At 67.8% G+C, this 12,890-nt stretch overlaps 4 protein-coding genes across 4 annotated transcripts in view; 1 reads left to right on the top strand and 3 right to left on the bottom strand.

Moving 5' to 3' along the window:
* The window catches only part of PFL1_05292 (uncharacterized protein), a gene marked incomplete at both ends in the record, with an annotated part of 4,172 nt that extends 1,732 nt beyond the window's left edge, over positions 1-2,440 (bottom strand). Inside the window, 2 exons of the mRNA XM_007882825.1 lie at positions 29-285; positions 430-2,440. Of these exons, the coding sequence (XP_007881016.1) occupies positions 29-285; positions 430-2,440 (2,268 nt within the window). The remainder of the gene's footprint in view (positions 1-28; positions 286-429) is intronic.
* Positions 2,441-3,469: 1,029 nt separating this feature from the next.
* PFL1_05293 (uncharacterized protein) lies at positions 3,470-4,930 on the bottom strand (the record flags this gene model as incomplete). The annotated part of the gene is made up of 1 exon (XM_007882826.1): positions 3,470-4,930. The coding sequence occupies one exon, from the start codon at positions 4,928-4,930 to the stop codon at positions 3,470-3,472; it is 1,461 nt and encodes a 486-aa protein (XP_007881017.1).
* A 719-nt stretch (positions 4,931-5,649) lies between these two features.
* PFL1_05294 (uncharacterized protein) lies at positions 5,650-7,790 on the bottom strand (the record flags this gene model as incomplete). The annotated part of the gene is made up of 5 exons (XM_007882827.1): positions 5,650-5,667; positions 5,777-5,820; positions 5,955-6,460; positions 6,563-6,775; positions 6,901-7,790. The coding sequence occupies 5 exons, from the start codon at positions 7,788-7,790 to the stop codon at positions 5,650-5,652; spliced, it is 1,671 nt and encodes a 556-aa protein (XP_007881018.1).
* Positions 7,791-8,348: 558 nt separating this feature from the next.
* Positions 8,349-10,868, top strand: PFL1_05295 (uncharacterized protein; the record flags this gene model as incomplete). Its single annotated transcript, XM_007882828.1, has 2 exons — positions 8,349-8,513; positions 8,646-10,868. 2 exons carry the CDS (start codon positions 8,349-8,351, stop codon positions 10,866-10,868), a joined length of 2,388 nt encoding a protein of 795 aa, XP_007881019.1.
* Positions 10,869-12,890: the final 2,022 nt, after the last annotated feature.

Raw genomic sequence — 12,890 nt, forward strand, 5'->3', positions numbered from 1 at the left:
CGCCCTGGCCGTCCTCGGGGTCCGTGACGACCATCGTCGGCTTGCCCGACGCCGCCCGCCGCTTCTTGCCCGTGCGGCTGACGAGCGTGAGGCACCAGACGCCGCTCTCGTGGCCCAGCAGCGTCTGCGAGTAGAGGCCGGTCTCGGCGTCGAAGACGTGGATCTTGGAGTTGGCCATGCCCACCACGATCCACTCGCTGTCGATGGCCAGGCTCGTCACGACGGCGCCCGCGTCCGACGACTCGTGCTTGGTCTGAAAGCGCCCGCCTCGCATCCAGTTGGACTCTGCAGGCGCGAGAATGTCATGCGGGAGGAGAGAGGGGGTGAGAGGGGGAGGGAGGGGGAGGGAGGGACCAGGTCAGTCGAGTGGCGCCTGGACGCCGCGATTCGCAGGGACAGGGCCGGACCAGGCCGGACAGAGGCACGCACCCGTCAGATAGGCCAGCTTGAAGTGGGTGCGGTACGAGAACGGCCGCTGCTGCTGCTGCTGCTGCTGCTGCTGCGCGCCATCGTACTCGCCGGCATGTCCCAGCGTGGCAGACCGCAGCGAGTCGGCGGAGGCCTCATAGGGCCGTCCAAGGCCGAGCGGCTGCCCGTGGGCATCGACGGCCGGTGCCGAGCGGCGGCGCGCCTTTTTGCTCGAGCTGGGATCGTGCTGGCCTGATGTCGACGCGACCGGATTGGCGCCGCCCTGGCCGTCCTCGATCGCGCTGCCGCCGCCAGCAGCCTGGGGCCATGAGCCGTCCAGCCTGGGCGCCGTCGGCGTGGCCATGGCGGCCGTCCTACCTGGCACGAGCAGATCGTGACGCGACGAGCGACTGCCACTGCCGCTGCCACTGCCACTCGCCTCGGCGGAAGACTGGGAGGTAGAGAAGCGGTTCGTCGGCGAGTCGTAGGCCGGAATCTGGGGCAGCCCCTGGCGAAGGGCGGCGGTGAGCGGGTTGGGCGAACGTGGCAGCGGGTCCAGCGACGGCGTCTGGATGGGCGGTGCGGCAGAGGAGCCGGCGTCGACGGCCGCCATCTCGGTGTCGTCGGCGGATACGGCGGAAGAGGCCTGGCCCACTTCGACGGCAGAGGACAGGCCGAGGCCGAGGCCCGTGGCGCCCGACGTCGAGGTCTGCGAGCCGGATGCGGCGGGGCCCGCCGAGCCACTGGCGCGCGGATCTTGCCAGTTACGGAGGCGGTCGAGGCGGCCCGAGGGCGTGCGGTAGGCGCTGCTGATGGCGTGGGCCGGTGCCGAGATGCGTGCGGCATTGGCGGCGGCGCCAGCACTGGTGCTCGAGGCGGCGCCGGCAGCTGAAGGCCCAGCACCAAGCCAGCCGAGGTTCGACGACGACGACGACGACGACGACGATGCACTCGGGTGGTCGTCGGGTTGTCCGGCGGCATTTGCCGAACCGAAGACGTTGCTGCTGCCGCGCCTGCTGCTGCTGGTGATGGCCTGCGTGGAGGCGGATGGCTGCGGCAGTTGCTCGTCGTCCTCGTCCATGCCCTGCGTTTCGGCAGCATCGCTGCGGGCCGCCGTCGCCCTACCGTCGCCGTACCGCTCTCGGCTTTCTTCGGCGACAATCTCCTCGAGCTGGGCGTAGAAGGCCTTGTCGGCATCGCTCATCTGGTCGGCGAGGTTGCCGCCGCCGTCGTCCTGCTTGCTGAGGAAGAGGTCGTGGAGGGTGCGGAGCTCGTGGAGCGCATTCGAAGGGTCGAGTCCCCTGGCGCGGTAGCGCTGGTAGAGCGAGGCGAGGACGGTGCTGTCGTCGTCGTCGTCGTCGTCGTCGTAGTCGGCCTCGGCCTCGGCCTCGCCGTCGGCGGTGGCTTCGGACAGGGGCATGAGGCGGGACGAGGGCGGGGCGAATCGAGGCGTGGTCGCGGCGGTGCCGTGCGGGTGGTGGGGCTGGAGTCGGTCATCGAGGATGCTGATGCCGGCGGAGCTGCTGGCGCGCCGGCGGTAGCGATGCTTGAGGCACATGGCCTTCCAGGTGTGCTCGTCGTTTACGAGGCTGCGCCAGAAGCGGCTGACGCGGCTCGCGCGTGCGAGCGTCTTTGGGTCGTCGATGAAGCTGAGGATGTGCAGGCTGACCTCGATGGGGAGGGAGCTGAGGAAGTCGACCTTGAGGCGCGGGCCGAGCTCGGACGAGAGGTGGGCGAGCTCGCGGAGGTCAAAGAGGTCGACGAGGCCGGTGAGGAAGCGGTGGCGGGCGGACGAGGAGAGCTGGGGCAGGACGATGGAGAGGTGCTTGAGGAGAGGCTGCGGGTCGTTTGGGTCAAAGGAGAGCTGCGAGGCTGCCCTCGAGGATTGTGGTTGGCCGTTGCTGGCGCCGGGACCGACATGGTGCTGGGAGAGTGCGGAGGCGAGGCGGAGGTGGGCGTGGAGCTCTGGCTGGGGCGATGGAGCTGGTGTGGGCGGGCTGATGGCCCTGGGCGGTGGCGAGCCTGCGCTCATGGCTGGGCGGGCCCGTTGAAATTGCGGCGGCGGCGATGGGATGGCCAGGAGGGCGAGTGCGCGGCTAGATGTGGCGAGCAGAGGTGCTGATGATGGTGCTCAGGGGAATGACATGGGCGCAGTGCGGTCGCTGGGCCGGGGGGGTATGGTATCGAGTTTCGGGGGTGGTGGCGGCCCAAGCAGTCTGCGTGTCGAAGGAAAGAGGATGGCTGCGAATGCGACGAGGTGCGAAGTGTTGAGATGCGATGCGGTGCGGTGCGGTGCGGTGCGGTACGATGTGTTGCGGCGTGCGGTGGTGTCCAAAGTGAGGATGCGCGGTTCGAGGTGGTGGTGGTGGTGGTGGTGGTGGTGGTGGTGGTGGTGGTGGTGGTGGTGGTGGTGGTGGTGGTGGTGGGTGGGTGAGTGAGTCGAAGCGGGTGCCACAGGCCAGGGCGAGCGAGCAGAGGGTTTAGGGCCCAGCGCCTCGCTCGGCCCTGGCAGCCAGCCAAGCCAGCCAAGCCAGCCAGGCCAGCCAGGCCAGCCAGGCCAGCCAGGCCAGCCAGGCCAGCCGGGCACGACGACGGCCCGCCGACCTGCGCCGCGACGCCGCACCCACTCTCAGGCTAGGCTCTTTTGCCACCCCCGGAGCCAGCGCAGGCTCGCTGCCAGCGCCGCACCGCACGCCTTTCGCCATCCTCGACGCCCTCCCTCTCTCAGCCGCACTGGCAGCCGACGCTGCGGCCTCACTCGTCGTCAATGGCAGTCGTTGCACAATACAAAAAGGGGGCGACAACCGCCGACGGGCGACGGGCGCTCCACAGGGTCAAAGCGTGTCGCCGCATCAAGCAGGGCCCACCGACGCGCCACGCGGCCCCGTTGCCACCATCCCCTAGCACCGTCGCACGGATGTAGCATGACATACTGAAGCCGCACCCCGCTCGTCCTCGCCGCACCATCTAGCTAACCTGCCTCACTCGCGCCATGCCAGCGGCAGCGGCCCCGACAACGGAGACCTCGAGGACCAGCCTCGGGATCGACGCCTCTTTGCCCCTACTCGTCCTGCACCTCATCCTCGACCTCGTCAATCAGCCTCTCGAGATCGGTGCGCAGCTCGGCGCACCACTCGTCGAGCGGGTGGTCGCTGGCATCGAGGCCAAAGCAGAACTCGACCTCGCTCGAGATGCCCTCGAGGCCCATGAGCGTGATGGCCACCAGCGTCACAAACGGAACCATCCTCCAGCCCAACTCGCCCACCAGCGTCAGCGGCAGCGCAAGCAGGTACAGCAGGCACGACTGCTTGAGGTGGATGCTGTAGATCTGCGGGATCGTCGTGCGCGAGATGCGAAGCAGCGACGAGAAGTGCTGCGACAGCGTCAGCAGGTTCGTCACCAGCACACCGTGGAACGGTCCCGACGGCAGCAGATCGGCGCGGTGCACGCCCGCCACGTAGACGTGCAGCGCCGTCAGGATGCGCGTCGGCAGGTCGGTCGTGTCCGTCGTCGTCGAAGACGAGAGGAGCGTCGTGGCGGCGGCGGTGGCGGCGGCAGCGGCAGCACTGTCGGTCCTGATCCTGGTCGTGCTGCCTGCAGCGCCTGCGCCAGACAGCAGCGGCTCTCGTTCGCCCCTCGACTCGATATCGGCCGCCTTGCGCAAGGATCCCGGGTCACGATCGGGGCCGTCAGCCTCGTCGCCCTCGCCATCCAGCGGCGGGCTACCCTTGCCGCCGCCAAAGGCATTGGCCGCCACCGCCTGGCCGCGACGGAGGATGGCGTACGTCGAGAGGAAGCCGCCATCGCCGTCGGCGGTGCTGGGCGGGCGAATCCTGGCGGATCCACCGCGGGCGACGTACACCTTGAGGTCGTCGGGCAGCACGTTGGCCAGGTCCGCGTACTGCCAGCCGTACTCGCCGCGGATGTGGTGCTTGACGGCAATCATCCACGCCATGAGCAGCTTGACGGCGCGCTTCTTTCGCTCAAACCTCTTTTGCCGCGTCGCCTCGTCCGCGTCGGCCCCAGCCGCAGTCGCAGCCGCAGTCGCAGTCGCAGTCGCAGTCGCATCCGCATTCGCATTCGCAGTTTGGGTTGAGGAGGCCGTTGTGCCCGGCAGACCACCGTCGACGTCGACGTTGCACCATACGAGGATGGCGAGGTTCTTGACCGTGGCGCTGGCGTCCTGCCATACGCGCCTGCCCTCGTTCCAGCGTTCGAAGCTCGACGAGTTGCGAAAGACGATGAGGAGTCCCACGACGACCGAGAGCGGGCCAATGACGCTGTTGCTCGTGCGCCACTGGCGGTCGTACCACAGGTCCGCCGCCGCGATGAGCGTAGCGTAGAGCGTGACAAAGAGGACCGAGGGAAAGATGCGCGGCAGCACGGAGCCGCTCACCCGCAGCGCGTCCGAGACGAACGTCGTGCGCGAGTGCAGACGGTGCGCGGCCGGCGCGCGGTGGTACGACGACGAGGCCGAGGTGAGGCCGACGAACGTCGACGCGAAGGGTGTCGCGCTGTTCATGGTGCAGGGTGCAGGGGTATGGAATCCGGTAGAGAGGGAGCGCGATGAAGAAGAGAGGGAGCCAGCCCAGCCCAGGCTGGGAGTGTATGCTGATCGATCGTCGTTGGTCGGGGGTCAGGGTCGTGAGAGCGAATCTCGTAAGTCGTGTCGTGAGAGCGTCAGCTCGAGGTCATGGCGTGGTTCGTCAGGAGCGAAGCTACGGTAGGGGAGAAGCTCTCTATGCCGTGCGGCCAGAAAGTGCCTGGCGGTGGTGGTGGTGGGTGGTGAGTGGGGGGGATCAAAGAGGAGGGGGGAAGGGGCGGGAGCAGGGCCATGGTCGCGGCTCGAGGATGCCGGAAGCGCCGCCTCAACGAGGGAGGGCCCGTGCTTGAATCTAATCTCGGCAGAGCTGCAAGCGGCGGGCGCAAGCGTGCGTGCATGCATGCCTCTACCTGCCTATCTGTCCGCAACGCCGCCGGATTACCGCGCAAGCAAGCCAATACCGCCATACCGCACCGCACCGCACCGCACCGCACCGCACCCGTTGCAACCAGGCCGTCATCGTCAGCAGTAGCGGCAGCGGCGGAGGCGGCGGCCGTCGTTCGTCTGGCAGGCGCGGAGAGACTCGGCGTCGTACGGCGTCGTACGTTGTGGCATAGCATGGTACGGATTACGCTATGTCGGACCAACGCAAGAGGACGGCCGGGCCGGGCGGTCGGTCGCACCTCGAAGAGGCGACGTCAGAGAGCTCCCCACAGCTGCGGTGGGCGAGACAGACAGACCGACAAAGGGCAAAGGCGGTGGTGCACTCGTCAGTCAGCCACCGCTGCCACTCTCCGTCGAGCACCGCGCGACACCCGCACTCACCTTGAATGTCCTGCTCCACTCGCCGCTGGCAATGTACTCGCCGTCTGCGGGTGCAAGCGCGATCCCATCGACACAGCATGGTTGACATGACATGACCGGCTCGTCAGCTATTGGTTGACCCTCGCGCGACTACCGACGCGATGCAGCCTCGCCTCGCCCCATACGGCACGGCACTCACCGGAACTGATGTCGACCGACATGACCCGCCCGCCGTCGCCCTTGAGCGTCTTGAGCAGCTGCCAGTCGTCGGCACTCCACACTTTTACCAGGCCATCATAGCCCGCCGTGGCCAGGTAGCTGCCCGACCGACTCACTGGATCCTCGCCCTCGCCATTGGTGCCTCCGCCTCCGCCCGCCTCCGCCGGCCCTTCGCTCATTTCGACGTCGACCGTGGCGTTCGTCGCAGGCGACGGCGACGGCGGCAGCCAGGGTGCCGCCCTGCGCTCGCGCTGCGACCGAAAGAAGCGCACGTCGGCCACCGACGACTTGTGCGCCGGTATCGTGTAGATCGACTTGAGCGCCCGCATGTCCCATATCCGCACCGTGTCGTCGCCGCTCGCCGTAGCCACCTGGTGGCCGTTGGGCGCAAAGTCAATCGAAAGTATCTCCTTGACGTGGCCGTCGAGCACCATGGCCGTGCGCCCCGTCCTCGTGTCCCATACGCGGCCAATGGCGTCGAGGCCGCTGCCAGCGGTAGAGCGCAAAGGAGATCAAGGTCAGTGTGCCTGCGCCTGTGGCGTGGGGGAGAAGCGGGACGGGCGCGGTCGTCGGCCAGCCGCCACTCACCCGCTGGCAATCAGTGCGCCGTCGTCCTGGAACTCGACCGAGTAGACTTCCTTGCTGTGGCCTTCTTGGATGAGGAGGCACTCTGCGCTCTCGACGTCCCACAGCCGCCACGTGCCGTCAAAGGCTGCGCTGGCCACGTAGGCACCTGTCGGGTGGAAGGCGGTGCGTGCGACACGCCCCTCGTGGCCCTTGAGCGTGGCGAGTGGCCGGTCGCTGCGGAAGGGAGAAGAAGCGATGCGAAAGGCCAGGGGGAAAGGAGGAAGAGTGTGGCAAGGGGTCAGCGGGTGCGCGGCGAAAAGGGCGGGCCGAGACTGGCTCTGCGCGGCGACGGCACGCACCTGTCGAGGCTCCAGAGGCAGACGGTGGCGTCGGCTGCGCCCGTGACGAGGTTGACTGCGCCCGACGACTGGCCGATGGTGGCCTTTGGGTGCCAGGCGACGCCGCCGACCTTGTCCGAGTGGGCGCGCAGGGTGGCGCGTTCGGATGCGCTGGGGATGTTCCAGAGCTTGAGACTGCCGGACCAGCTACCGGTGGCGAGGAGGGAGGCGTCTGGGGAGAAGCGGGTCATGGAGATGGGGCGGTCGCCGCCGATCTGGGAGCCGAGGTTGGTGAACTGCTTGATGGGTTCAAAGGTGCGCTTGCGCAGGGCGACGAGCTTGGTGAGGGGTACGTTGGCGTCCAGCCTCTGCTGGGCGATGCGCTGTTTTGCGCGCTTGAGCGAGTAGGCTGCGATGGTGCGCCGCGAGTCGACGAGGCGCTGTGAACCTTGGGTGAAGAACTCCTCTTCCTTTTCGCTGTCGTCGTCGTTGTCGCTGTCGGCATCGCTGCCGCCGTCGGAGCCTTGGCCGGCTGCCGTTGCCGCCGCTGCGGCCTTGTCCCTGCCGTCGACGAGGTCGCCTGCCTGCTGGAGTAGGTTTGCGAGGAGTGCGCGGAGGCGTTCCCTGCGGTCCATTTCGCGCTCTCCGAAGCAGGTGATGGGTTGCTTGAGCTGTCGGAGTCGGCGCCTGACTTTTGGATCCGAGGTGGGGACTGCGATGCTGCGTGCAAACTTGCGCGAGTCGATCTGTGCGGATATGGCAGCGTCTGCTGCGCTCATGTAGTTTGACTTTGACGAGACGAGGTCCTCGATCGAGATGCCTCCGGCGTCGGCGGCGTTGTCGGCGTTGCGGGCATCGTCGGCGGCGTCGTCGTCGTCGTCTAGGTCCATGCGCATGCGGCCGGACGACATGGTGTTGATGGGCGGCGCGTGCGGGGGTAGGGAGAGGGAGAGGAGGATGAGAACGAGGGTGGCGGTGGTGGCGGAGAGGCGCGGAGAGCGGAGAGGCGGGGAGGCGGAGAGGCGGAGAGGCGGAGGGGAAGAGCGAAGGTGAAGGCGAGGCCCGTCGAGAAAGGTCGGGTCGCGGGCGAGCTCGAGAAATCAAAGTGGAGAAGCCAGCTTGCCAGCCAGCTTGCCAGCCAGCCTTGCAGTTGGCCGCCGCTTGGCTTCTCGCCCGACAGCGGGATGATGGCGGGGCCGCCTTTGGCTTTGGCCAGGTCGGAGTGCCGGTGCAACCAACACTCGGGTCAAAGGTGCGGCCGAGGCTTCTTCGTTGGTCGCTCTCACTCGCTCGTCCCACGTCGCTCGCACGCGCCCCCTCCCCTCGCAGCGTGCCCTCGCCCTGGGCACAGAGCCTCATCCACCACCGCCATACTCACCACCACCACCACCACCACCACCACCACCACCGCCACTCTGCTCGCATCCCTGCGCTGCGCCGCCCGCCCCCCGCGCTCGACACCGCCCAGCATGGACGCATCGCGCGCCCAGACCGCACGCGCTCGCAGACCCCTCGCCGACCCTTCCTCAACAGCCTCGGCCAATGCCGCCTCGCCCTACCTGGACCACCACGGCGGCGACCACCACCATGACCACGACGACGACGACGACGACGACGCAAAGGGACTAGCAAAGGTGAGCCAGACAGCCGGCCAGCCAGCCCGCCGGCCACGCCCCGCTCCACTGCCAACCGCTCGCTCACCTCCGCTGACTTGCCCGCTCGTCCCTCTCCCTTTTCCCCGTCCGCCTCTCTTGACCCCGGGGCAGCGCCACGACCTGGCGCCGCTGCCCGCCTCGGCGCACGCCTACCGCGGCGACCTGGCCATCGCCCTCGCCCTCCTCGCCGGCGCCCTCGCCCTCCGCTTCTACCGCATCGACCACCCGGCCCAGGTCGTATTCGACGAGGTCCACTTTGGCAAGTTTGCCGCCCACTACCTCAAGCGCGAGTACTACTTCGACGTCCACCCGCCCCTCGCAAAGCTCCTCAACGCCGCAGCCGGCTACCTCGCCGGCTTCGACGGCTCCTTTGAGTTTGACAACATCGGCGACGACTACATCGCCAACCGCGTCCCCTACGTCAGGATGCGCGCGCTGCCCGCCGTCATCGGCAGCCTCCAGGTGCCCCTCGTCTACGCCATCATGCGCCAGAGCGGCTACGCCCCCGCCATCGGCGCCTTTTCCGCCTCGCTCCTCCTCCTCGACAACGCCCACATCGCCCAGGACCGCCTCATCCTCCTCGACGCCCCCCTCATCCTCTTTATGATGCTCAGCCTCTACTCGTACATCCGCTTCCACAAGCTGCGCTACAACGACTTCACCCGCCGCTGGTGGGCCTGGCTCACCGCAACGGGCGTCTCGCTCGCCCTCACCATGAGCTGCAAGATGGTCGGCCTCTTCACCTTCATCACCGTCGGCGGCGCCGTCGTCGTCGACCTCTGGCGCATCATGGACATCCGCCGCGGCCACTCGATGCGCCACGTCGCCCGCCACTTTTGCGCACGCGCCCTCTGCCTCATCGTGCTGCCCTTCTGCGTCTACCTCTTCTGGTTCTGGGTCCACTTTGCCATCCTCGTCCGCAGCGGGCCCGGCGACACCTTTATGAGCTCCGAGTTCCAGCAGACGCTCGTCGGCAACCCCATGCTCAGCGAGGCGCGCGAGGTCCACTACTACGACCGCGTCAACATGATGCACAAGGCCACCCGCGCCTACCTCCACTCGCACCCGGAGCGGTGGCCCCTCAAGTACGACGACGGCCGCATCTCGAGCCAGGGACAGCAGGTGACGGCCTACCCGCACAACGACACCAACAACGTCTGGCAGATCCTGCCCACCAGGCCCATCGACGACGAGTCGGACCCGAGCCAGCGCGCCGTGCGCCACAGGGACGTCATCCGCCTCTTTCACGTCAACACCGACAGCTTCCTCATGACCCACGACGTCGCATCGCCCCTGACGGCCACCAACGAGGAGTTCACCACCACCCCCGCCAACGACACCAGCCAGTACGACAACACCCTCTTCGAGTTCCACCTCGACTCGGCCGTCGACGCCGACAGGGACTCGCCCGCCGCCACCTGGAAGAGCAAGAGCGGCTGGTTCCGCCTGATCCACGTCGCCACCCGCGTCTGCATGTGGACCCACCCGGAGCCGCTGCCCGAGTGGGCCTTCAAGCAGCAGGAGGTCAACGGCAACAAAAACGCCATGGACAAGACGGGCCTCTGGTTCGTCGACGACGTCTGGCCCGAGCCCACCGCGCCCGACTACGACGAGCGCTCCCGGCCCGCGCCGCCGCGCGACGTCATCCGCATGCCGTTTTGGAAAAAGTGGCTCGAGCTCCAGATCCAGATGCTCCAGCAGAATGCCGGCCTCACCCAGTCGCACCCCTACGCCACCGGCCCCATCAACTGGCCCTTCCTGCTGCAGGGCATCTCGTTCTGGACCCAGAACGAGGGCCAGAAGCAGATCTACATGACGGGCAACCTCGTCTCCTGGTGGGGCACCATCCTCTCGATCAGCGTCTTTTGCGGCATCGTCGGCGCCGACCTCCTCGCCCGCCGCCGCGGCCTCTACCCGATCCCCTCGGCCATGCGCGGACGCCTGCACAACTCGGTCGGCTTCTTTGTCGGAGCCTGGGCCGCCCACTACCTGCCCTTTTTCCTCATGAACCGCCAGCTCTTTATCCACCACTACCTGCCCGCCCACGTCTGCGCCTGCCTCGTCGCCGGCGGCGTCGCCAACTTTGTCCTCACCGAGACCATCGAGTTCCCCGTCTCGGAGCCGGGCCCGGGACTCGGCCGCCAGCGCTGGAGGCCCCGCATGCGCACCCACGTCGAGGCGCCCGCCAAGGCCGTCATGGCCGTCATCGTCGTCGCCATGGTCGTGTGCTTTGTCCACCTCTCGCCGCTCACCTACGGCACGCCCGGCCTGACGAGCGACGAGATCCACCGCCGCAGGCTCCTCGGCAGCTGGACGCTCCACTTTGCAAAGTAGCCGCGGCGGAAGCGGCAGCAGCGGCGGCCATTGCCGCAAGCAGCGAGCACCCAGTGGTGGGCTAGACGGCAGCGCTGGCTGGCTGGCTGGCGGCGATGTGGTCGACGCGCATGTAAATAGAGGACCAGCTGGCCGGTCGGCCGCCGAGCCGTGGAAAAATGGACTCGCACAATCTTGGGATGCTCGAGATCCGCGAGCGAGTCAGCCGGGTGCGATGGCTGCAGTCTGAGCATCGCTCTGCGTGCGTTGCGCTGCGGTGCGGTTCCGCGTGAGTGCCGGGTCGGGGCGAGATTGTTGGATCGGCTCGGAGTCCGGGTGCGAGCGAGGTGCCCGAGGCGATGCTCCGAGGCGACGACTGGAGGGGGCGTCAGAGGCCAAGCTCGGCGGCAGATCGGCAGGCTGGTGGGAAAGCAAGGAGCAGAGGAAGCCGAGCGGTAGGCGCGTTGAGTCGAGTACGACGACGGCGATGAGGTTCCTTGGATCGGGCGAGGTGGTGCAGCCTGGTCGATGCTGGAGGAAGACGGGCGCCGTGATGCCGAGCGATGCGTCGATACGCTCGGCGCCGCGCGTCAAGGGTCGGCTCGCTGCCGCTGTCGAGCGACGAAGGACGCCTGGGCTTGCCGATCTAGTCCGGCGGACCAGCAGGTTCCGTGTCCGGTATGGTCTCCGCAGCGACGCTGTGTGTCGACGCTTGGCCAGCATCGAGTTGCGGGCCGGAACAGCGGACGACTTGAAGCCATCGTCGTCGTGGCCCGGCCTGAGCTACCCTGCGCTTACCCCCGTCTCGCGCTGGGTCGTGCGGAGGAGGAAGGGGGGCCTCTACTTCTGGGATGCGGCCATGCTTGTGCATCGTCGTCGCCCGCCGGGATCGTTCAGCTCAAACTCGAGAGCGACGCCGAGTAGCCAGCGCAGACGAGTGTCCGGCGATGCCGTACGCGCCACACGACGTCAGGGCTGGCGAGGAGGGCCAGGGCCTCCGATATTCCGTCGAGACAGGTGGCGACGACGTGCGACGCCTCGCTGGCAGGAGAGGGCGCCAGTCGAAGCCCGAACGCGCGATCGACGCCACAGCGGAGCTCGACTGGAGATGCCAGCATCGACCCATCATCCCGGTCGATATCCGGCTGGGTTCTGACCGAAGAGGACGAACGAGGAACGGAGTCGTCGATACGGACTCGGTGCCTGAGCGGGCAGGCTGAGGAGGCGTGTGTCGGCAGAAAAGGTGGTGGTGGTGGGTGAGCAGGCCCGGTGGACGCGCTTCGACGAGCCCTTTATACAGCGCATGCACAGAGGGCCAAGCCAGGCCAGGCCAGGACGGGGTGGCCGACCAGCACGCCCACCCGCAAGCACGCAGTCAAGTAGGCAGGCCGGGGCAGGCTATGGCTGCATCTGTCTCGCGACCTGCGGCAAACCGCCCGCTCGCTCCCTCCTCCTGGCGAGCTCGGCCGAAAGGCAGCTGCATGCCGTCGGGGCGTCGCCGAAACTGACGCGGTCCCGCGCCTAGTCCAGTCCAGCCTCGAGCTGCCCAGTCCGGGCCGAGCTGCGGCGATGGCCGGAGCAGGTCCGACGGATAGACGGCAAGGGATCGGCTCGATCCGATCCGATCTCGGTCTCGGTCCGGGTCCGCTGCCTCAAGTGCGGCTCATCCGGGGCGTCATCGCGACCTGGCACCGGAACGGGCCACTACCGAGCTGATCACAGGGGGTGCCAGCGATCGATGAGTCGGTGCGCGTCGAAAGAGAGGGGTGCACTGGGGATTGCTCGAGGATCACCGCGGTGAAAGACACGTTGCTCAGCCCAATGGGACCGAGACGGGGCACAGGTGCAAGGTACCTGCCTTGTTCCGGCGTGGCGAGATGGGTCGGAGAGGTGGCGCTACTCAGGACCAGAGTGACGAGGGGAGACGAGAGACGGGCAGGAGGTGGTGCTAGGGACGCAAGTCGCACTAGGGCCGGCTCGTGCCTTCGATCGTTCCTTCCATTTGCAACAGCACAACACGCTGGCGGATGCAGGTGCCAAAAT

The sequence above is a fragment of the Pseudozyma flocculosa genome (assembly GCF_000417875.1).
Source record: "Pseudozyma flocculosa PF-1 unplaced genomic scaffold scaffold00019, whole genome shotgun sequence".
NCBI classification, from domain to species: domain Eukaryota; kingdom Fungi; phylum Basidiomycota; class Ustilaginomycetes; order Ustilaginales; family Ustilaginaceae; genus Pseudozyma; species Pseudozyma flocculosa.